This window comes from Pseudophryne corroboree (genome assembly GCF_028390025.1).
Source record: "Pseudophryne corroboree isolate aPseCor3 chromosome 3 unlocalized genomic scaffold, aPseCor3.hap2 SUPER_3_unloc_35, whole genome shotgun sequence".
Lineage (NCBI taxonomy): Eukaryota > Metazoa > Chordata > Amphibia > Anura > Myobatrachidae > Pseudophryne > Pseudophryne corroboree.
The window spans coordinates 136,490-160,773 of NW_026967525.1; the positions used below are offsets into that span (position 1 = coordinate 136,490).

At 48.4% G+C, this 24,284-nt stretch overlaps 1 protein-coding gene across 1 annotated transcript in view; it reads left to right on the top strand.

Moving 5' to 3' along the window:
• The window catches only part of LOC134984098 (oocyte zinc finger protein XlCOF6-like), a 108,138-nt gene that overhangs the window by 11,468 nt on the left and 72,386 nt on the right, over positions 1–24,284 (top strand). The window contains exons 2-6 of the mRNA XM_063949730.1: positions 20,447–20,595; positions 21,753–21,944; positions 22,529–22,607; positions 22,726–22,823; positions 22,948–23,251. Of these exons, the coding sequence (XP_063805800.1) occupies positions 20,518–20,595; positions 21,753–21,944; positions 22,529–22,607; positions 22,726–22,823; positions 22,948–23,251 (751 nt within the window). The 5' untranslated portion in view covers positions 20,447–20,517. The remainder of the gene's footprint in view (positions 1–20,446; positions 20,596–21,752; positions 21,945–22,528; positions 22,608–22,725; positions 22,824–22,947; positions 23,252–24,284) is intronic.

The window sequence follows — 24,284 nt, forward strand, 5'->3', positions numbered from 1 at the left end:
AAGAACAAAGGTTCCGATGATCCTCATTGTTCCAGACTGGCCAAGAAGGGCTTGGTATCCAGATCTTCAGGATTTACTAGTGGAAAATCCCTGGCCGTGTCTGTATCAGGATTTATCGCGGCTATGTTTGACGACATGGCGGTTGAACGCCAAATCTTAGCCCGAAAGGGTATTCCCAGGGAAGTCATCCCCACTCTTATTCAGGCTAGAAAGGGAGTGACGTCAAAGCACTATCGCCGTATTTGGAGGAAATATATTTCCTGGTGCAAGTCCAAGAAAGCTCCTGCGGAGAAGTTTAACCTTTTGACGCTTTCTCCACTTTCTACAAGCTGGAGTGGATGCGGGCCTTAAATTGGGCTCAATTAAAGTACAGATTTCTGCTTTGTCGGTTTTCTTTCAGAAACAGGCCTCACATTTACTGAGGTGCAGACGTTTGTAAAAGGGGTGTTGCACATCCAACCTCCTTTTGTGCCCCCTGTGGCACCTTGGGACCTTAACGTGGTGTTACAGTTCCTTCAATCCCATTGGTTTGAACCTTTACTTAAGGTAGAATTGAAATTCCTCACTTGGAAAGTGGTCATTTTGTTGGCCTTGGCATCCGCAAGGCGGTTGTCCGAATTGGCGGCCTTGTCTCACAAGCCCTTATTTGATCTTCCATGAAGATTGAGCTGAGTTGAGAACTCGGCAACAGTTTCTGCGGAAGGTGGTTTCCTCTTTTCATATTAACCAACCTATAGTGGTGCCAGTGGCTACTGGCGCTTTGGCTGAATCAAAGTCTCTGGATGTGGTCAGAGCTTTGAAAATGTATGTCGCCAGAACGGCTCAGATTAGGAAAACAGAGTCTCTGTTTGTCCTGTATGCTCCCAATAAGATTTGGTGTCCTGCTTCCAAGCAGACCATTGCCCACTGGATCTGTCAGACGGATCAGCAGGCTCATTCCACGGCTGGATTGCCATTACCGAAATCGGTGAAGGCCCATTCCACTAGGAAAGTGGGCACGATCTGGGCGGGTGCCCGGGGTGTCTCGGCATTGCAACTTTGCCGAGCTGCTACTTGGTCGGGATCAAACACTTTTGATAAGTTTTATAAGTTTGATGCCTTGGCCGATGATGACCTCAAGTTTGGTCAATCGGTGCTGCAGAGTCATCTGCACTCTCCCGCCCGTTCTAGAGCTTTGGTATAACCCCATAGTTCTATTGATGACCCCAGCATCCTCTAGGACGAAAGATAAAATAGGATTTTAATACCTACCGGTAAATCCTTTTCTATGAGTCCGTAGAGGATGCTGGGCGCCCGTCCCAGTGCGTCCTGTATCTGTAGTTGCTCGTTCTGGTTGCACACTTGTGGTGTGGTTATTTATGTTGTCAGCCTGTTGCTGACATTGTTAAATTGGTCGAACACATGTTGTGTTCCGTTTTTTTGTTCAGCCTTTGCTGACTTTGTTGGTGCCGTTAGCTCGTGTTCTATGGAATGCCATGTTGTACGGCACACTGTGGCGTGAGCTGGTTTGCTGCTCACCTTAAATTAAATTCATAATTCCTTTCCTCGTAATGTCCGTCTCCCTGGGCACAGTTCCTATACTGAGTCTAGAGGAGGGATATAGAGGGAGGAGCCAGGTCACGCCCCTTAAAAGTCTTAAAGTGCCCATGTCTCCTGCGGATCCCGTCTATACCCCATGGTTCTATTGATAACCCCAGCATCCTCTACGGACTCAGAGAAAAGGATTTACCGGTAGGTATTAAAATCCTATTTTTTCTTTAGGCCCACAGTACCGGTGGTTAAGTCCAGCATGGGGATAAGGCTTAGACCTGGAGCCACTCCCCCAGCCCCAGGGCGCCATTTGCAGTAAATGTTCCCTCCCTGGAGCGGCATATCTGTCTCTCCCTCACTCCCTGTCAGTGTTTGGGCGCCATTTCTCTCAGCTACACTGTTCCTGGGACTGCTTGGGCAAATCCTCCTATGTAAAGCCGCCTGATAGTCAGCGCTGTGACTTTACAAGACACTTAAGTATTCTACATGTCATTTAGACAGTGATAATTAAGAAAAAGTGCATTTGGTCAGGGTTATTTAGTACAAGTACCCTGTGATATACATCCGGTTCTTACTGTGCAGTGTTATATCTATTGATTACATAGCTATATATATAAGCTAGTCCAGTGCAGTATTATTGTTAGTAATAACCTCTGCATTGTACAAACTGTGACTATATGTGTGTGCATTGTCCTGCTGGTTGACGTCCACTTCGTGTCTTTCACTCAGCTTGCCATCTCTATATTCTGTAACCTGTGGGGGCTAGTTGCGTCAGGTTATTATAGTGTAATATAGGATATTCACAAGATATACTTTAGTTGTATTTTTCTCTGTGATTCTAGTCACCGTATCTCTCCTGAATCCCTGTCGGTGCTGACTACACTGCGCAGGGGCTTGGGTTAGGTATTGTGCTGCTGAAATATTGGACTGTGTTACCTTATACTGCACGTTATATAACATGTCTGCTGATGAGGGTAACGGTTCTGTAGCGGAACACACTGCCAGTGGTGCTGAAGCCACAGATACCTTTGAGGAAAATATAGCAGCCAAGGTCTCTGGTTCTGGGTGTTCCTTGCCCCCCAGTGGAACTGTGGCAATGGGGGTCCAGAATGAACCGCCGTGGGCTACCTTCTCCACACTGCTGACGGTATCCGTTCACATGGTCGACCATGTTATGGTCGACAGTCATTAGGTCGATATTGACATGGTCGACATGGACACATGATCGACACATGCAAATGGTCGACACGTGAAAAGGTCGACATGAGTATTAACTTTTTTTTGTTTTGGGGAACTTTTCCATACTTTACGATCCACGTGGACTACGATTGGAACGGTAATCTGTGCCGAGCAAAGCGGTAGCGGAGCAAAGGCACCATGCCCGATGCATGGCGAGCGAAGCGGTGCACTAATTGGGGTTCCCAGTCACTTTACGCAAAAAACGACACCAAAAAAACTCATGTCGACCTTTTCATGTGTCGACCATTTTCATGTCGACCATGTGTCCATGTCGCCCATATCAATGTCAACCTAATGACTGTCGACCATAACATGGTCGACCATTCATACCGGAACCACTGCTGACTATTCTAGTTACTAAACTAACGCCACCTATGGGACCTCCTATGGCGGTCCAACCGTACATGGTCCCCGCAGCTAACCCTCCGTGGGCAGATATCTTGTCCACTCAGTTACAGCAATTGAACCATTCCCTGACTACTAAGAAGTCTAACCCTCGCCAGCCTAAGACCAAGGGGTCCTCTAAGCGGCCATTACTTCCTCACAATCCACTGTTGTCCCTGACACCTCGTCTAATGAAGATGGCGTTTACGCTGACCCCACAGATTCTGATACTGACAATACTGATGGGGATAGTGGCTCACAAGTGGATGTTCCTGATCTCTTGGAGGCCATTAAGCTAATTTTACAGATTACGGATGATTCCGAGCCATCTGTCCCTCCTAAGAAACCAGATAGGTTTAAGCGTCAGAAGGTGGTTAAACAAGTTTTACCTCACTCTGATCACCTGGTTGATATACGTCTGGAATCCTGGGAAAATACAGGCAAGAAGGTTGTGCCTCACAAAAAGCTGCTTGCTCGCTATCCCCTCGCGCCAGAGCTGACTAAAAATTGGGAGACCTCTCCTCCAGTGGACTCGCATGTGGCGCGGATGGTGGTCTCCTCAGCACTACCTGTCACTACCGTCACCTCTCTTAAGGAGCCTACGGATAAATGTGTGGAGGGTTGTTTGAAAGCGATTTACACCCTCACGGGTGCTGCACACAGGCCCACTATTGCAGCAACATGGGCTGCAGAGGTCATTGTAGCGTGGGTCCAGGAGTTAGAAGCTGAAGTCTCCTCTGACCATGCTAGACAATGCTTGTCCTATATTGTCACAGCTTCTCACTATATCAAAGAGGCAGCTTCCGATGCCAGTATTCTGGCGGCCAAGGCTTCTACTACATCAGTCCTGGCTCGCCGGATTTTGTGGCTGAGATCCTGATCTGTGGATCTGGATTCTAGAAAAACCCTGGAGGTGCTCCCTTTCAAGGGAAATATCCTGTTCGGAGAGGACCTAAATAAGATAGTGGCTGATTTGGCTACTGCCAAAACTGCGTGTCTAACAAGTACTGCTCCTTCAGCGTCGAAGGCTAAAAGTACTTCCTTTCGTCTTTTCCATCCTTCAGGTAAAGCAAAAGGTCAGGCGTACCACAAACGGGCCCGCACTTCCAAACCTGGTAAGCCAAAGCCCAAAAGAGCCTGGGCTGCCCGTCAGCCAGCTTCCAAAACTGATAAGCCTGCCACATGATGGGGCGGGCCTCCCCCTGGGGGGACCCAAGGGTCGGGGGCCGGCTTCTAGGGTATACCCAGGAATGGTTGAGGACCACTACAGATGCCTGGGTATGGGAAGTCGTTACTTAAGGTTACGCCATAGCCTTCAAAAACCGTCCCCCTCATCGATTTTGCCTGACAGACGTCCCTTCAGACCAGATAAAGGCAAAGACTCTACATTCGATGGTACAGACCCTCCTGGACACAGTAGTCGTAGTACAGGTGCCTCTTGCTCAGAGAGGCCAGGGGTACTATTCTCCGCTGTTTCTAGTCCCGAAACTGAATGGGTCCTCCCGACCCATTCTCAACCTCAAGGCCCTGAACAAGTTTGTGAGAGTCTCCAAGTTCCGTATGGAAACCCTTCGCTCTATAGTTCTGGCCTTGGAGCCTGGGGATTATATGGTCTCCATGGATATACAGGATGCTTACCTGCATGTTCCTATAGCAGTGTCTCATCAGCAATACCTGAGGTTTGCGGTTGGCAACCTCCACTACCAGTTTCGGGCACTACCCTTTGGTTTAACAACGGCTCCGCGAGTCTTCACCAAGGTTATAATGGTTATGACGGCGGTACTCCGTCGTCAAGGGGTCAGGATCCTTCCGTATCTAGACGACTTGTTGATCCTGGCAAATTCCCCAGAAATTCTCCTATGTCACCTAGATCTGAGGATCCAGTTTATGCAAGCCCACGGGTGGCTAATCAACTGGAAGAAATCCTCCCTGATCCCTGCTCAGTGCATGGTGCATCTGGGAGCGCTATTGGACACTCACAACCAGCGGTTGTTCTCGTCTCAGGAGAAGGTCCTGAAACTTCAGGACAGGATTCATTGTTTCCTCTCTCGTCCGCAAGTGTCAATTAATTCGGCAATGCAGGTGCTGGGCCTCATGGTGTCAGCATTCAACATAGTGGAGTATGCTCAATTTCATTTGCGCCCCCTTCAGAGTCTGATTCTGGCCAAGTGGGACGGCCTGCCTCACCGGATCAGATCTCGCATGATCTCCTTAACTCCGGAGTTCCGTCTGTCGCTGTGCTGGTGGCTCCAGGACCAACAACTGTGCAGGGGCCGTCCCTTCTGGATACCCAACTGGGTACTGTTGACAACAGATGCCAGTCTGAGGGGTTGGGGCGCGGTGTTGGAGTAACACTCCCTTCAGGGACGGTGGACAAAGGAGGAGTCTCTCCTCCCGATCAACATTCTGGAATTGCGGGCGGTCTTCAACTCGTTGAACCTAGCCCAGCATTTAATACAGAACCTCCCTGTTCAGATACAGTCGGACAACGCCACCACAGTGGCTTACATAAATCATCAAGGCGACACTCGAAACCGCATGGCAATGAAGGAAGTATCACGGATTCTTCAATGGGCGGAACGCCATCTACTGGCGATATCGGCAATATTCATTCCGGGAATCCTGAATTGGGAAGCGGACTTTCTCAGTCGTCAGGACGTACACGCCGGAGAGTGGGGCCTTCATCCAGAAGTGTTTCAACTCCTCGTGGAGAGGTGGGGCCTTCCAGACGTGGATCTGATGGCGTCTCGAAACACAATCACAAGGTTCCGGTCTTCGGAGCAAGGACAAGGGATCTTCAAGCAGCATTCATGGATGCGCTGGCGGTGCCATGGAAGTTTCGGCTGCCATACGTGTTTTATCCAGTTTCACTTCTGCCCAGGGTGATTCGGAAGTTCAAGCAGGAAGGAGAAATCCTGCTTCTTATAGCTTCAGCAAGGCCCAGACGGCACTGGTTCTCAGACCTACAGGGCCTTTCGTCAGAGTATCCAATACTACTTCCACAATGCCCAGACCTCCTCGTTCAGGGCCCTTGTGTCTACCAGGACCTGGCCCGGCTGTTTTTGACGGCATGGCTCTTGAAGCTTCCGTCTTGAGGTCTAAAGTTTTTTCTGAGGCGGTCATTAAAACTATGTTGCGGGCCCGGAAACCGGCTTCTGCTCGGATTTACCATAGGGTCTGGCATTCTTACATCTAACAATCATGATGCTTCCAAATTTAGTACTGCAAAGCTTTTAGCTTTCTTTCAGCAGGGCCTAGACTTAGGCTTGCGGCTGGCCTCCCTCAAGGTTCATATTTCTGCCTTGTCGGTGTGGTTTCATAGAAAAATTGCAACCTTACCTGATGTTCATACCTTTACTCAGGGTGTGTTGCGTATCCAACCTCCCTATGTCCCGCCTGTGGCTCCTTGGGACTTGTCGGTGGTTTTGGAAGCGTTGCAAGAACCTCCATTTGAGCCTCTTGGTTCAGCTGACCTTAAGTGGCTTTCCCTTAAGGTGGTGTTTCTGATGGATATTGCCTCAGCTAGAAGAGTGTCGGATTTGGGTGCTCTGTCTTGTAGCTCACCTCATCTGATATTTCACCGTGACCGGGCGGTCCTTAGGACTTGTCCCAGATATTTACCTAAGGTGGTTTCTTCATTCCACCTTAATCAGGAGATTGTGGTTCCGGCCCTTGCTTCTCCTGACTTGTCTCCCAAAGAGCGGTCTTTGGATGTGGTATGGGCTCTCCGTATCTATGTGAAGAGAACTGCTTCCATTAGGAAATCTGATTCTCTCTTTGTTTTGTTTGGATTTCACAAATGTAGCTGGCCTGCTCACAAGCAGACTTTGGCCAGCTGGATTAGAATGGTGATTGCACATGCTTATGTGAAGGCTGGTCTGTCAGCTCCTGCTCACATTACTGCCCATTCTACTCGGTCTGTGGGACCTTCTTGGGCAGCCCGCCGTGGTGCGACCCTTGAACAATTGTGCAAGGCGGCTACGTGGTCCTTAGTGAACACGTTCATAAGGTTCTATGCCTTTGATACTGCCGCTTCCCAGGATGCTTCCTTTGGATGCCGGGTTCTTGTGCCCGCTACAGTTTGTCCCCTCCCATAAGGAACTGCTTTAGGACATCCCTATTGTCCACTCCTTGTGGAGCCCAGTGTACAGTGCAGCAGAAAACGAGATTTATGGTAAGAACTTACCTTTGTTAAATCTCTTTCTGCAAGGTACACTGGGCTCCACAAGGCGCCCACCCTGACGCATTTAGCTTCTTTGGGTTGGTATGGCATTAGCCACTGACACTTTTCCTGTCGTGAGAGTGTGGTTTATGTGGCTACTAACTGATGTCGTCTCTTATCCTGCTACTGCATTGGGCTGGTTAACTGAAAACTGAGCTCCTGTGCGAAGGGGCGGGGTTATAGAGGAGGCAGCGCTGTGCTTCTGGGGAACAGTCAAAGCTTTTGAGCCTGTTGGTGCCTCGGATCAAGAGCCTACTCTACACCCCATTGTCCATTCCTTGTGGAGCCCAGTGTACCTCTCAGAAAGAGATTTAACAACGGTAAGTTCTTACCATAAATCTCGTTATTGCAGCAGAATTACCCCCTGTGTCTCTAGGCTTAGAGCCGCCACCCTCCTTCACTGTGTCTCTCATGTCAGCCTTCTCCCTAGCAGCCAGCCACTCTCATCTCTGTGCCACATATGTATATACTGCACAGCGATAGCATGCGCCTCTTCGGGGATGGCAGCCGCAGAACAGGGAGAATCATCACAGCTCCCAGCAGCCCTTGCTCTGTTGTAACTTCCACATCACAGAGTACAGCACTCGGCGGAGCAGTACTAATAGTGGGCAACTGCAAAGTGGTTGGGTTGTATGGTGTACCAGCTGCCAGTCTTATAACAATACACCGTACCTGCCCTTACCGTTATACTTGCACCACTGATTATGAGAATCTGGCACTATACTGGGTACATTCCGTGAATCTGGCACTATACTGGGGATATTATGTGTATCTGGCATTATACTGGGTGCATTATGTGTGTCTGGCATTATTCTGGGTGCATTATGTGTGTCTGGCATTATTCTGGGTGCATTATGTGTATCTGGCATACTGGGTGCATTATGTGTATCTTGCATACTGGGTGCATTACGTGTATCTGGCACTATACTGGGAATATTATATATAACTGTCACTATACTAATGTGCATTATGTGTAACGCACTATACTGGGTGCATTATGTGTAACTGACATTATACTGGGTGCATTATGTGTATCTGGCATTATACTGGGTGCTTTATGTGTAACTGGCACTATACTGGGTGCATTATGTGTATCTGGCACTATACTGGGTGCATTATGTGTATCTGGCACAATACAGGGAATATATGAAAATGGTACTATACTATGTGCATTATGTGTAACTGGTATTATACTGTGGGCATTATGTGTATCTGGCATTACACTGGGTGCATTATGTGTATCTGGCATTATACTAGGTGCATTATGTGTATTTGGCACTATACTGGAAATATTATATATAACTTTCACTATACTAATGTGCATTATGTGTAACTTGCACTATACTGGGTGCATTATGTGTATTTGGCACTATACTGGGTGCATTATGTGTATCTGGTGTTATACTGGGTGCATTATGTGTATCTGGCATACTGGGTGCATTATGTGTATCTTGCATACTGGGTGCATTACGTGTATCTGGCACTATACTGGGAATATTATATATAACTGTCACTATACTAATGTGCATTATGTGTAACGCACTATACTGGGTGCATTATGTGTAACTGACATTCTACTGGGTGCATTATGTGTATCTGGCATTATACTGGGTGCTTTATGTGTAACTGGCACTATACTGGGTGCATTATGTGTATCTGGCACTATACTGGGTGCATTATGTGTATCTGGCACAATACAGGGAATATATGAAAATGGTACTATACTATGTGCATTATGTGTATCTGGCATTATACTGGGTGCATTATGTGTATCTGGCATTATACTGGGTGCATTATGTGTATCTGGCATTATACTGGGTGCATTATGTGTATCTGGCATTATACTGGGTGCATTATGTGTATCTGGCATTATACTGGGTGCATTATGTGTGTCTGGCATTATACTGGGTGCATTATGTGTGTCTGGCATTATTCTGGGTGCATTATGTGTATCTGGCATTATACTGGGTGCATTATGTGTATCTGGCACTATACTGGGTGAATTATGTGTAACTGGCACTTATGTGGGCATAATGTATAAGGGACATTATGGTGTGTGGCATTATGTGTGATAGGCTTTACGTTGTGTGGCATAATGTGTAATGGGTATTACTGTAAGGAGCAAACATGACAAATAATGTAAGGGGAATGAATAAGTGTTTTTCTCTGACGTCCTAGTGGATGCTGGGAACTCCGTAAGGACCATGGGGAATAGCGGCTCCGCAGGAGACTGGGCACAACTAAAGAAAGCTTTAGGACTACCTGGTGTGCACTGGCTCCTCCCACTATGACCCTCCTCCAGACCTCAGTTAGAATCTTGTGCCCGGCCGAGCTGGATGCACACTAGGGGCTCTCCTGAGCTCCTAGAAAGAAAGTATATTTTAGGTTTTTTATTTTACAGTGAGATCTGCTGGCAACAGACTCACTGCAGCGAGGGACTAAGGGGAGAAGAAGCGAACCTACCTGCTTGCAGCTAGCTTGGGCTTCTTAGGCTACTGGACACCATTAGCTCCAGAGGGATCGACCGCAGGACCCGTCCTTGGTGTTCGTTCCCGGAGCCGTGCCGCCGTCCCCCTTACAGAGCCAGAAGCATGAAGATGGTCCGGAAAATCGGCGGCAGAAGACTTCTGGGGGGGGGGGGGGCGGGCGCCCTGAGGGCAATATTACACACCTTGGCTGGCAAATCTACACCATATATAGCCCCAGAGGCTATATAGGTGTAAATTAATACCCCTGCCAGAGTTTCAAAAACGCGGGAGAAGTCAGCCGAAAAAGGGGCGGGGCTATCTCCCTCAGCACACTGGCGCCATGTCTCCCTCACAGCTCCGCTGGAAGGAAGCTCCCTGGCTCTCCCCTGCGGTCTATAAACTAAAGAAGGGTTAAAAAGAGAGGGGGGGCCACTAAATTTAGGCGCAGTGTGCATGTGTGTATATATATATATATATATATATATATATATATATATAGCAGCTATAGGGGATATAATTCAGTTAGTCCCTGTATTATATAGCGCTCTGGTGTGTGCTGGCATACTCTCTCTCTCTCTGTCTCCCCAAAGGGCTTTGTGGGGTCCTGTCCTCTCTCAGAGCATTCCGTGTGTGTGCGGTGTGTCGGTACGGCTGTGTCGACATGTTTGATGAGGAGGCTTATGTGGAGGCGAAGAAGATGCCTATACATGTGATGTCACCCCCTGCGGGGCGGACACCTGAGTGGATGGACTTATGGAAGGAATTACGTGAAAGTGTCGACTCCTTACATAAAAAAATTTGACGACATGCCAAATGCGGGACAGCCGGCTTCTCAGCTCGTGCCTGCCCAGGCGTCTCAAAGGCCATCAGGGGCTCTAAAACGCCCGCTACCCCAGATGGCAGACACAGATGTCGACACGGATACTGATACCAGTGTCGACGACGAAGAGACTAATGTAATGTCCAATAGGGCCACTCGTTACATGATTGAGGCAATGAAAAATGTTTTACACATTTCTGATATTACCCCAGGTACCACAAAAAAGGGTATTATGTTTGGGGAGAAAAAACTACCAGTGGTTTTTCCCCCTTCTGAAGAATTGAATGAAGTGTGTGAAGTAGCGTGGGCTTCCCCCGATAAACCTTTTTCTAAAAGGTTACTAATGGCGTACCCTTTCCCGCCAGAGGATAGGTCACGTTGGGAGACACCCCCTAGGGTGGATAAAGCGCTCACACGCTTGTCAAAGAAGGTGGCACTACCGTCTCCGGATACGGCCGCCCTAAAAGAGCCTGCTGATAGAAAGCAGGAGGCTATCCTGAAGTCTGTGTATACACACTCAGGCATTATACTGAGACCAGCTATTGCTTCAGCATGGATGTGCAGTGCTGCAGCTGCGTGGTCAGATTCCCTGTCGGAAAATATTGACACCCTAGACAGGGACACTATATTGCTAACCATAGAGCATATAAAAGACGCAGTCTTATACATGAGAGATGCACAGAGGGATATTTGCCGGCTGGCATCTAAAATAAGTGCAATGTCCATTTCTGCCAGGAGAGGCTTATGGACTCGGCAGTGGACAGGGGATGCAGATTCTAAAAGGCACATGGAAGTTTTGCCTTATAAGGGTGAGGAGTTATTCAGGGATGGTCTCTCAGACCTGGTTTCCACAGCAACAGCTGGGAAGTCAGCATTTTTGCCCCATGTTCCCTCACAGCCTAAGAAAGCACCGTATTATCAGATACAGTCCTTTCGGCCCCAGAAAAGCAGGCGGGGAAGAGGCGCGTCCTTTCTGCCCAGAGGCAGAGGTAGGGGGAAAAAGCTGCAACAAACAGCCGGTTCCCAGGAGCAAAAGGCCTCCCCCGCTTCCTCCAAGTCCGCCGCATGACGGTGGGGCTCCACAGGCGGAGCCAGGTACGGTGGGGGCCCGTCTCAAAAATTTCAGCGATCAGTGGGCTCGCTCACAGGTGGATCCCTGGATTTTTCAAGTAGTATCTCAGGGCTACAAGCTGGAATTCGAGGCGTCTCCCCCCCGCCGTTTCCTCAAATCTGCCTTGCCGACAACTCCCTCAGGCAGGGAGGCTGTGCTAGAGGCAATTCACAAGCTGTATTACCAGCAGGTGATAGTCAAGGTGCCCCTACTTCAACAAGGATGGGGTTACTATTCCGCAATGTTTGTGGTACCGAAACCGGACGGTTCGGTGAGACCCATTTTAAATTTGAAATCCTTGAACACATATATCAAAAAATTCAAGTTCAAGATGGAATCGCTCAGGGCGGTTATTGCAAGCCTGGACGAGGGCGATTACATGGTATCCCTGGACATCAAGGATGCTTACCTACATGTCCCCATTTACCATCCTGACCAGGAGTACCTCAGATTTGTGGTACAGGATTGTCATTTCCAATTCCAGACGCTGCCGTTTGGCCTGTCCACGGCACCGAGGGTATTTACCAAGGTAATGGCCGAAATGATGATTCTCCTTCGGAAAAAGGGAGTTTTAATTATCCCATACTTGGACGATCTCCTGATAAAGGCGAGGTCCAAGGAGCAGTTGTTGGTCGGGGTAGCACTATCTCGGGAAGTGCTACAACAGCACGGTTGGATTCTAAACATTCCAAAGTCACAGCTGGTTCCTACGACGCATCTACTGATCCTGGGGATGGTTCTGGACACAGAACAGAGGAAGGTGTTTCTCCCGGAGGAGAAAGCCAAGGAGCTGTCCTCTCTAGTCAGAGGCCTCCTGAAACCAAAACAGGTTTCGGTGCATCACTGCACGCGAGTCCTGGGAAAAATGGTAGCTTCCTACGAAGCAATTCCATTCGGCAGGTTCCATGCAAGAACTTTTCAGTGGGACCTGTTGGACAAGTGGTCCGGATCGCATCTTCAGATGCATCGGTTGATAACCCCGTCTCCAAGGACCAGAGTGTCTCTGCTGTGGTGACTGCAGAGTGCTCATCTTCTAGAGGGCCGCAGATTCGGCATACAGGACTGGGTCCTGGTGACCACGGATGCCAGCCTTCGAGGCTGGGGGGCAGTCACACAGGGAAAAAACTTCCAGGGCCTATGGTCAAATCAGGAGATTTCCCTACACATAAATGTTTTGGAACTAAGGGCCATTTACAATGCCCTAAGTCATGCAAGACCCCTGCTTCAAAACCAGCCGGTATTGATTCAATCAGACAACATCACGGCAGTCGCCCATATAAATCGACAGGGCGGCACAAGAAGCAGGATGGCGATGGCAGAAGCCACAAAGATTCTCCGATGGGCGGAAAATCACGTGATAGCACTGTCAGCAGTGTTCATACCGGGAGTGGACAACTGGGAAGCAGACTTCCTCAGCAGGCACGACCTCCACCCGGGAGAGTGTGGACTTCATCCAGAAGTCTTCCAAATGCTGGTAAACCGTTGGGAAAGGCCACAGGTGGACATGATGGCGTCTCGCCTCAACAAAAAGTTACAAAGATACTGCGCCAGGTCAAGGGACCCTCAGGCGATAGCTGTGGACGCTCTAGTGACACCGTGGGTGTACCGGTCGGTTTATGTGTTCCCTCCTCTACCTCTCATACCAAAGGTACTGAGAATAATAAGAAGGCAAGGAGTAAGGACGATTCTCGTGGTTCCGGATTGGCCAAGAAGAGCTTGGTACCCAGAACTTCAAGAAATGTTATCAGAGGACCCTTGGCCTCTGCCGCTCAGACAGGATCTGCTACAACAGGGGCCCTGTCTGTTCCAAGACTTACCGCGGCTGCGTTTGACGGCATGGCGGTTGAACACCGGATCCTAAAGGAAAAGGGCATTCCGGAGGAAGTCATTCCTACGCTGATTAAAGCTAGGAAAGAAGTAACGGCAAACCATTATCACCGCATATGGCGAAAATATGTTGCGTGGTGTGAGGCCAGGAAGGCCCCAACAGAGGAATTTCAGCTGGGTCGATTTCTGCACTTCCTACAGTCAGGAGTGACTATGGGCCTAAAATTGGGTTCCATAAAGGTCCAGATTTCGGCGCTGTCGATTTTCTTCCAGAAAGAACTGGCTTCACTGCCTGAAGTTCAGACTTTTGTAAAGGGAGTGCTGCATATTCAGCCACCTTTTGTGTCTTCAGTGGCACCTTGGGATCTCAATGTGGTGTTGGATTTTCTAAAATCACATTGGTTTGAACCACTTAAAACCGTGGATTTAAAATATCTCACGTGGAAGGTGGTCATGCTATTGGCCTTGGCTTCGGCCAGGCGTGTGTCAGAATTGGCGGCTTTGTCGTGTAAAAGCCCTTATCTGATTTTCGATATGGATAGGGCAGAATTGAGGACTCGTCCACAGTTTCTCCCTAAGGTGGTATCAGCTTTTCATTTGAACCAACCTATTGTGGTGCCTGCGGCAACTAGGGACTTGGAGGATTCCAAGTTGCTGGACGTAGTCAGGGCCCTGGAAATGTATGTTTCCAGGATGGCTAGAGTCAGGAAAACTGATTCGCTATTTATCCTGTATGGACCCAACAAGCTGGGTGCTCCTGCTTCTAAGCAGACTATTGCTCGCTGGATTTGTAGCACAATTCAGCTGGCGCATTCTGCGGCTAGACTGCCGCATCCTAAATCTGTAAAAGCCCATTCCACAAGGAAGGTGGGCTCTTCTTGGGCGGCTGCCCGAGGGGTCTCGGCTTTACAACTTTGCCGAGCTGCTACTTGGTCGGGGGCAAACACGTTTGCTAAATTCTACAAATTTGATACCCTGGCTAAGGAGGACCTTGAGTTCTCTCATTCGGTGCTGCAGAGTCATCCGCACTCTCCCGCCCGTTTGGGAGCTTTGGTATAATCCCCATGGTCCTTACGGAGTTCCCAGCATCCACTAGGACGTCAGAGAAAATAAGATTTTACTCACCAGTAAATCTATTTCTCGTAGTCCGTAGTGGATGCTGAGCGCCCATCCCAAGTGCGGAGTGTCTGCAATACTTGTACATAGTTATTGCTTAATTAAAGGGTTATTGTTATGAGCCATCTGTTGAGAGGCTCAGTTATAGTTCATACTTTTAACTGGGTATAGTATCACGAGTTATACGGTGTGATTGGTGTGGCTGGTATGAGTCTTACCCGGGTTTCAAAATCCTTCCTTATTGTGTCAGCTCTTCCGGGCACAGTATCCTAATGCTGCTTTCACATCGCAAAACCTGCTTTTGAAATGGTATTTGAAACGGTTCTTAAAACGGGTCTGAGCAGTTAAACCCCTTTCACATCTCATGTTGTAACCAGTAAATTACCATTTCATTCCCGTTTTGGTACCTTTCACACTGAACCCGTTTCACCCATAGAAAACAGTGGTTGTCATTATAAATGGACTTTTCTGGCCCACACATTATTATTAATCACTAATTAATTCATTATTAATAATTTGGATAGTCGTACGATGGAACCCAGCAGCTTGAAGCATATCTATTTTTATTAGATGGGATTAGGTACTTGGTATGTCTTTTTTGGAGGCACAAGTATTATTTATATATTTTTTAAAATTATTATTATTTTTTTTAGATGGAATGGTTAAATACAGGAAAAAAATGGCGTGGGGTCCCCCCTCCAAAGCATAACCAGCCTCGGGCTCTTCGAGCTGGTCCTGGTTCTAAAAAAAGGGGGAAAAATTGACAGGGGATCCCCCGTATTTTTAAAACCAGCACCGGGCTCTGCGCCTGGTGCTGGTGCAAAAAATACGGAGACAAAACGAGTAGGGGTCCCCCGTATTTTTCACACCAGCATCGGGCTCCACTAGCTGGACAGATAATGCCACAGCCGGGGGTCACTTTTATGCCGTGCCCTGCGGCCGTGGCATTAAATATCCAACTAGTCACCCCTGGCCGGGGTACCCTGGGGGAGTGGGGACCCCTTCAATCAAGGGGTCCCCCCCCTCAGCCACCCAAGGGCCAGGGGTGAAACCCGAGGCTGTCCCCCCCCATCCAATGGGCTGCGGATGGGGGGGCTGATAGCCTTTGTTGTAAATGAAAAGATATTGTTTTTTCCAGTAGTACTACAAGTCCCAGCAAGCCTCCCCCGCAAGCTAGTACTTGGAGAACCACAAGTACCAGAATGCGGGAGAAAAACGGGCCCGCTGGTACCTGTAGTTCTAATGGAAAAAAAAGACCCAAATAAAAACAGGACACAGACGCCGTCGACAGTAAAACTTTATTACACACTGCCGACACACACATACTTACCTATGTTCACACGCCGACATCGGACCTCTTCTCCATGTAGAATCCAGGGGTACCTGAAAATAAAAGTTCAATATACTCACCTCAGCCATGGTCCAGAGATAAATCCACGGACTTGGCAAAAAAAGAAAACGAACACCCGGACCTGCGGACCGAAAGGGGTCCCATGCTGACACATGAGACCCCTCTCCCCGAATGCCGGGACATCACGTGACTCCTGTCACTGAAGTCCCTTCAGCCAATCAGGACGCGCTACTTCCGTGGCGCTCACCTGATTGGCTGTGCACTGTCTGAGCTGTCAGACAGCGCATCGCAAAGCCGCTCCATTACTTTCAATGGTGGGAACTTTGCGGCTAGCGGTGGGGTCACCCGCCGGTCAGCCGCTGACCGGCGGGTGACCCCACCGCTAGCCGCAAAGTTCCCACCATTGAATATAATGGACGGAGCTGTGCGATGCGCTGTCACAGCACAGACAGCGCACAGCCAATCAGGTGAGCGCCACGGAAGTAGCGCTTCCTGATTGGCTTAAGAGACCTTTCTGTGACAGCTGTCACTGACAGGTCTCATTCGGGGATTGGGGTCTCATGTGTCAGCATGGGACCCCTTTCAGTCCGTGTGGTCGGTTGTCAGGTTTGTTTTTTTCTCCAAGTACGTGGATTTATCTCTGGAGCCTGGTTGAGGTGAGTATATTGATCTTTTATTTTCAGGTACCCCTGGATTCTACATGGAGAAGAGGACCGATGTCGGCGTGTGAACATAGGTAAGTATGTGTGTGTCGGCAGTGTGTAATAAAGTTTTACTGTCGACGGTGTCTGTGTCCTGTTTTTATTTGGGTATTTTTTTTCCATTAGAACTACAGGTACCAGCGGGCCCGTTTTTCTCCCGCATGCTGGTACTTGTGGTTCTCCAAGTACCAGCTTGCGGGGGAGGCTTGCTGGGACTTGTAGTACTACTGGAAAAAACAATATCTTTTCATTTACAACAAAGGCTATCAGCCCCCCCATCCGCAGCCCATTGGATGGGGGGGGACAGCCTCGGGCTTCACCCCTGGCCCTTGGGTGGCTGGGGGGGGGACCCCTTGATTGAAGGGGTCCCCACTCCCCCAGGGTACCCCGGCCAGGGGTGACTAGTTGGATATTTAATGCCACGGCCGCAGGGCACGGCATAAAAGTGACCCCCGGCTGTGGCATTATCTGTTTAGCTAGTGGAGCCCGATGCTGGTGTGAAAAATACGGGGGACCCCTACTCGTTTTGTCCCCCGTATTTTTTGCACCAGCACCAGGCGCAGAGCCCGGTGCTGGTTTTAAAAATACGGGGGATCCCCTGTCAATTTTCCCCCCGCATTTTTAGAACCAGGACCAGCTCGAAGAGCCCGAGGCTGGTTATGCTTTGGAGGGGGGACCCCACGCCATTTTTTTCCGTGTTTTTCACATTTAAACGTTTATAAAGCCACTCTCTCATGCGTCTCCTGTGTTTTCCAAGCTGTTTCCTGGTTGTGGCTGGTGACATCACACATGGAGACAGCCTATCATCTTCTGGGGCTTGCAAATACCGTTTCAGACCCTTTCACACTGCACAGTGAAATGGGACTGAAACGGGTAGGACCCTTCTTTTTTACCGTTTCAAAATACCGGTATTTTGAAAACGGTAAATTGAAGGGGACCCTTTCACATCGCAGCTTGACCCGTTTAGGAAGCCAGTTAAAACGGCAAAATACCGGGTATAAGCTGCGGTGTGAAAGGGGTATAACTGAGGTCTGGGGGAGGGTCATAGTGGGAGGAGCCAGTGCACACCAGGTAGTACTAAAGCTTTCTTGATTGTGCCCAGTCTCCTGCGGAGCCGCTATTCCCCATGGTCCTTGCGAAGTTCCCAGCATCCACTACCGACTACGAGAAATAGATTTACCGGTGAGTAAAATCTTATTTTGAGATGTCTTAATGTAAGTAAATATTATTCCATGGTTCTTGGCGTTACCCGAGGAGCACCCATAGCAGATACGGTAAAAGGTGAGTAGCCTGTAGTGTGGTGTTTGTCAGACTTGGTTTTGTCTGTGTCCCTGTCCCCGGAGGGGGCGCTAGTGGGTCAGTGGAGGTAGGAGGGAGAAAGTGAGGAGGCTGGATTAAGTTTCTGCGCATGGGCGCAATGATGTTTATTAACACAAAGTTCACAAAAGGCAGCAGAAATAAACAATAAGGAATGCAATGTCAATGGTACAGCGTGGAAGCTGAAAGTCTATGGCAACAGAGATATGACAATGGATGAATGATAACTGATGAATGACAACTGATGAATGATAACTTGATAGATGATAATCTGGTATGGGAACCAGAGCAGTTTAAAACATGGAACCAGCAGAAATGGTAACATACAGCAAACCTGGTAGCAGAGGCAGGAGACTGGCAACGTTCACAGTGCAGGTGATGAGGCACAAGCAGCAAGCAAGCTGCATCACAGGTGAGGAGATGGAATGCACCTGGAGCGAGTCTCTACTGCTAGGCTGAAGCACACTGAGTTGGTGATTAGTGTGAAGCCTGTAAACAGAAGCAGGTGTTGCTGAGGCTTGTAGTTCGACGGAGCTGTAGAGGATAACCTGGAGCACAAAGTCACAGGTAGGTAACCAGGAACACGGAGGTATAGGCAGGTAACCAGGAACACGGAGGAACAGGTACCAGATCCAGACACATGGGTCGCAGGAGTGACACAAAGTTCAGGATAACCACAGGCTCACCCTGCAGCTCCAGATATACCCCCTGGTGTGCAGGCATTGGTTGGAGTGGGAAAAGGAGGTGCGGCCAAGCACCGGATTGGCCGCCGTACTCTGACCGATGGAGACTGTCATGGCGGCGCCCATGCCGCGGCCCGGCGGGAACGCGGCCTGCTCACACACCCGCTGTCACAGGAGCGTTCCTAGGCCCAGGATGACGTCTGGCGGCAGAGGTGCAGATGACAGCAGAACGTAGGAACCCCGGACGGAGTCCGCACCGACGGACAGATGTCACTGTGGTGAGTCGATTCCTGACAGTGTTGTTGTTGTTGTTATACAGGGGGAGCAGCCTCTGGTGTCCTGTTATAATTATTATCCAGGTGGAGCAGCCTATGGTGTTCTATTATTATTATTATTATTATTATTATACAGGGGGAGCAGCCTGTGGTTTATTATTATTATTATTATTATTATTAAGAGGGAGCAGCCTGTTGTTGTTGATGATGATGATGATATTATTATTATTCAGGGGGAGCAGCCTGTGGTGTCTTATTATTACTATTATTCTTATACAGGGGGAGCAGCCTGTGGTGTCTTATTATTACTATTATTATTATTATACAGGGGGCGCAGCCTGTGGTGTCTTGTTGTTATTATTATTATACATGAGGAGTGGCCTTTGGTGTCCTGTTGTTGTTGTTGTTGTTGTTGTTGTTGTTGTTGTTGTTGTTATTATTATTATTCAGGGGGAGCAGCCTGTGGTGTCCTGTTATTAGTATTATACAGGGGTGGGGGCGGCCTGTGGTGTCCTGTTACTATAGCAGCAGAGTAATAATAACAGTAATGAGTGGTCACCCTCCGCTGTACACCCAGATTTCCTACTTTAGTTCCCCTCTCCCCACATCTACACCCATTCTGCTCTCCTGTGTACTCTCCCCTGGTTATGAATGAAAGGGTCGACCTGTTTAAGGTCGACAGTCAATAGGTTGACAGCTATTGGTCGACATGCGGAAAAAGCCGACACAGTGAAGAAGGCCAACACGGGACAGGTCAACACATTAAACATTGAAAAAAACAACTTGGTGTCATTTTCTCTGTAACATCACCAGGAACCCCAATTAGTGCACCGGGTCCCCTTGCATGGCTCACTGCGCTTCCCAGGTTACTATTCCCAATCATAGTCCACGTGGATTGTAAAGTTTTAAAAAAATATCAAAATGTCAAGTCGACCTTTTCCTGTGTCAATCTTTTTTCCCATGTCGACCAATCGTGGTGGACTTATTGACTGTCGATCTACCATCCGGATCCCCTCTCCCCTCACCTCCCCCCCTGTCTGTGTGACCTGGGTACAGTCACAAATCCTCTCAGGTTCTGGAATAAATATAATACAAAATCCCAACATCCCTAGTTCATGTGTCTGTAACTGATTCCTGTGCAGCAACTGGCACCAAGTACGTGTCTGGGAGGAATAAGACCCCGGACATGGGAGGAGCATTGGGGTAACATTATACAGTACAGCGCTGTGTGACTCTGAGGAGCCTTATGGGGCACAGAAACCTCTGACAGATGCTGACCAGGGATCTCTGGCTGTGGGGGAGTGGCAGAGGGGGTGTCTTAGTGGTCACGGAGTGTCATGTGTCTGTGTTACATGTGTTTTCTCTGTCATGTGTGTGTTATATCTATTACATTTATTCCCAGACTCTCCAGCTGTGAGGAACCAGAGTCTTTATTACACGTCACACGTTCTGTATTCTCATCTATCACAAAGCATGGACATGGACGGAAGTCACAGGACTGAGAGGATAATAAATATCACCCTGGAGATCATCTACCTGCTGACTGGAGAGGTGATGGGATCTGGGAGTGTCACAGTGACATCATTTATACCTATAGTAATAATACAGGGACATGACTGGGGAGGTGAGAGGATCTGGGAGTGTCACAGTGACATCATTTATACCTATAGCAGTGACGTGCGGTGGGGTGAGGCAGGTGAGGCAGAGCCTTTCCTCTCATATTAACATTTGTACCAGAGTTTTGACTGAATAAAGTATATGAAAAATACAAAGCATTTGTTGGAAATATCTCCTTTGCATTATTCTAATAATTTTTATAGCCAAAACTCTGGAGTAAAAAGTCTATGGCAGGGGAGGCAGTGCCTCACCTGGCTATCTTTTCCACACATCTCTGATCAAAACTCACCACATTTCCAGCAGTATATACTGCTGTACATGTGTATAATGCCCAGATGTACCCTTTGGCTCATATATTGCATGTAAATCTGGCTCTGGTGATAGACAGTGCCCTCTGAGCCATTTTGCTCACCGCACGTCCCTGACCTATAGTAATAATACAGGGACATGACTGGGGAGGTGAGGGGATCTGGGAGTGTCACAGTGACCTCACTTATATCTATAGTAATAATACAGGGACATGACTAGGTAGGCGAGGGGATCTGGGAGCATCACAGTGACGTCTCTTATATCTATAGTAATAATACAGGGACATGACTGGGGTGGCGAGGAAGTCTGGGAGTGTCACAGTGACATCACTTATATCTATAGTAATAATACAGGGATATGACTGGGGAGGTGAGGGGATCTGGGAGAGTCACAGTGACATCACTTATATCTATAGTAATAATACAGGGACATGACTAGGGAGGGGATCTGGGAGTGTCACAGTGACGTCACTTATATCTATAGTAATAATACAGGGACATGACTGAAGAGGTGAGGGGATCTGTGAGTGTCACAGTGACATCACTTATATCTATAGTAATAATAAAGGGACATGACTGGGGAGGTGAGGGTTTCTTGGAGTATCACAGTGACGTCACATATCTGTAGTAATAATACAATGACATGACTGGGGAGGTGAGGGGATCTGGGAACGTCACACTGACATCACTTATATCTATAGTAATAATACATGGACATGACTGGGGAGGTGAGGGGATCTGGGAGTATATGTATTCATAGTTGGTGTCTTCCCCAATACACAGGATTACACAGTAGTGAGGAAGACATCCGGTGAGTATGAGACACCCAGCAGCCGTCTCCGCGTGTCAGGGGGACTGAGCAGGACCCAGAGCCCCATCACTGTGCCTCAACCTCACTCACTGAAACATGAGAGACACAATGACCAGAAAATCCTGGAACTCGCCAACAAGATCATTCAGCTGCTGACTGGAGAGGTGACTGCTGGGAATGGGGCATTATACAGTAACACCAGGGGATGTGTATGGGTGATGACTGGAGAGGTGACTGCTGGGAATGGAGCATTATACAGTAACACCAGGGGACGTGTCTGGGTGATAACTGGAGAGGTGACTGCTGGGAATGGGGCATTATACAGTAACACCAGGGTTCGTGTCTGGGTGATGACTGGAGAGGTGACTGCTGGGAATGGGGCATTATACAGGAACACCAGAGGACGTGTCTGGGTGATGACTGTAGAGGTGACTGCTGGGAATGGGACATTATACAGTAACACCAGGGGATGTGTCTGGATGATGACTGGAGAGGTGACTGCTGGGAATGGGACATTATACAGTAACACCAGGTGATGTGACTGGGTGATGACTGGAAAGGTGACTGCTGGGAATGGGGCATTATACAGTAACACCAGGGGACGTGTTTGGATGATGACTGGAGAGGTGACTGCTGGGAATGGGACATTATACAGTAACACCAGGGGACGTGTCTGGGTGACGACTGTATTGCTGTGTGTCAGGTTTATGTAAGGTGTCAGGATGTCACTGTCTATGTCTCCATGCAGGAGGGGGAGTATATAGAGGAACACAGGGGTCTGTACAAGGACGTGATGATGGAGAATCACCGTACCCTCACATCACTGGGTAAGAGGAGACTGTCATGTATTGTACAGGGGAGAGCAGGTATGGGGGCCTCTATATACACACATCATCTGATAATCACATATATACACTGTACTCAGTCACTGTGTGTCTCCTACAGATGGGCCCAGTAACAGAGATACCCCAGAGAGATGTCCCCATCCTCTATATTCCCAGGATTGTACAGAGGAGAATCACAGGACCCCACAGGAGGATCAGGTAGGTGGGAGGAATACGTACGATTTACATGCACCCTGTATAAGGTGTTGTGGTATTATACTGTTTCACCTACATTTTATCTGACTGTATGCAAATGTCATTATAGTGGGGGGTTTTTTTTTAGTTAGAACACCTGTCTGATATTAAAACAAGAGATACAGAGGGAGAAGAAGAGACGTATGTGACTGATATGAAGGCAGTCGATACGGAGGGAGAAGAAGAGACGTATGTGACTGATATGAAGGCAGAAGATATAGAGGGAGAAGAAGAGACGTATGTGACTGATATGAAGGCAGTAGATACGGAGGGAGAAGAAGAGACGTATATGACTGATATGAAGGTAGTAGATACGGAGGGAGAAGAAGAGACGTATGTGAGGGGTGATCAGCAGTGTAAGGAGGATAAAATTCCTACAGATATCAGCAACGGTGAGTAATAATCACTTATTACATATTCTCCTTGCTCAGTCACTACAGCAATCTCTTATCCTACACCCTCCTCTGTCCGTACAAACTAATGAGAGAAGTATATTTTCCCAGTGGGGTAGTCAGGAGCCATCAGCCCCTATTATACTCCTGCTCTCCCCTTCACATCATGTCACTGTGTGTTACCAGCCCAGAGATCTGACCAGTCTCCTTCCCACACTCTCTGGTGTATCTCATACATCAGGAGACATCAGCCCCTATTATACTCCTGCTGTCCCCTTCACATCATGTCACTGTGTGTCACCAGCAGCCATGCTATGTACTATAATATATTATGATAGATAGATAGATATATTTATTTTTATATATATATTTCTCTGACGTCCTAGTGGATGCTGGGAACTCCGTAAGGACCATGGGGAATAGACGGGCTCCGCAGGAGACTGGGCACTCTAAGAAAGAATTAGGACTACTGGTGTGCACTGGCTCCTCCCTCTATGCCCCTCCTCCAGACCTCAGTTAGAATCTGTGCCCGGCTCGAGCTGGTTGCACACTAGGGGCTCTCCTGAGCTTCTAGTAAAGAAAGTATTTGTTAGGTTTTTTATTTTCAGTGAGATCTGCTGGCAACAGACTCACTACTACGAGGGACTTAGGGGAGAGAAGCGAACCTACCTGCTTGCAGCTAGCTTGGGCTTCTAGGCTACTGGACACCATTAGTTCCAGAGGGATCGAACACAGGCCCAGCCTCGGTCGTCCGGTCTCGGAGCCTCGCCGCCATCCCCCTTGCAGAGCCAGAAGCAAGAAGAACGTCCTGGAAATCGGCAGCTGAAGACTCCGGTCTTCATTAAGGTAGTGCACAGCACTGCAGCTGTGCGCCATTGCTCCCTATGCACACCACATACTCCGGTTACTGATGGGTGCAGGGCGCTGGGGGAGGGCGCCCTGGGCTGCAATTAGAGTACCTTAAATGGCAAAAAAACACATAATATAGTCTAATAAACTATATATGTGTAAAAATCCCCTGCCATAATATTAA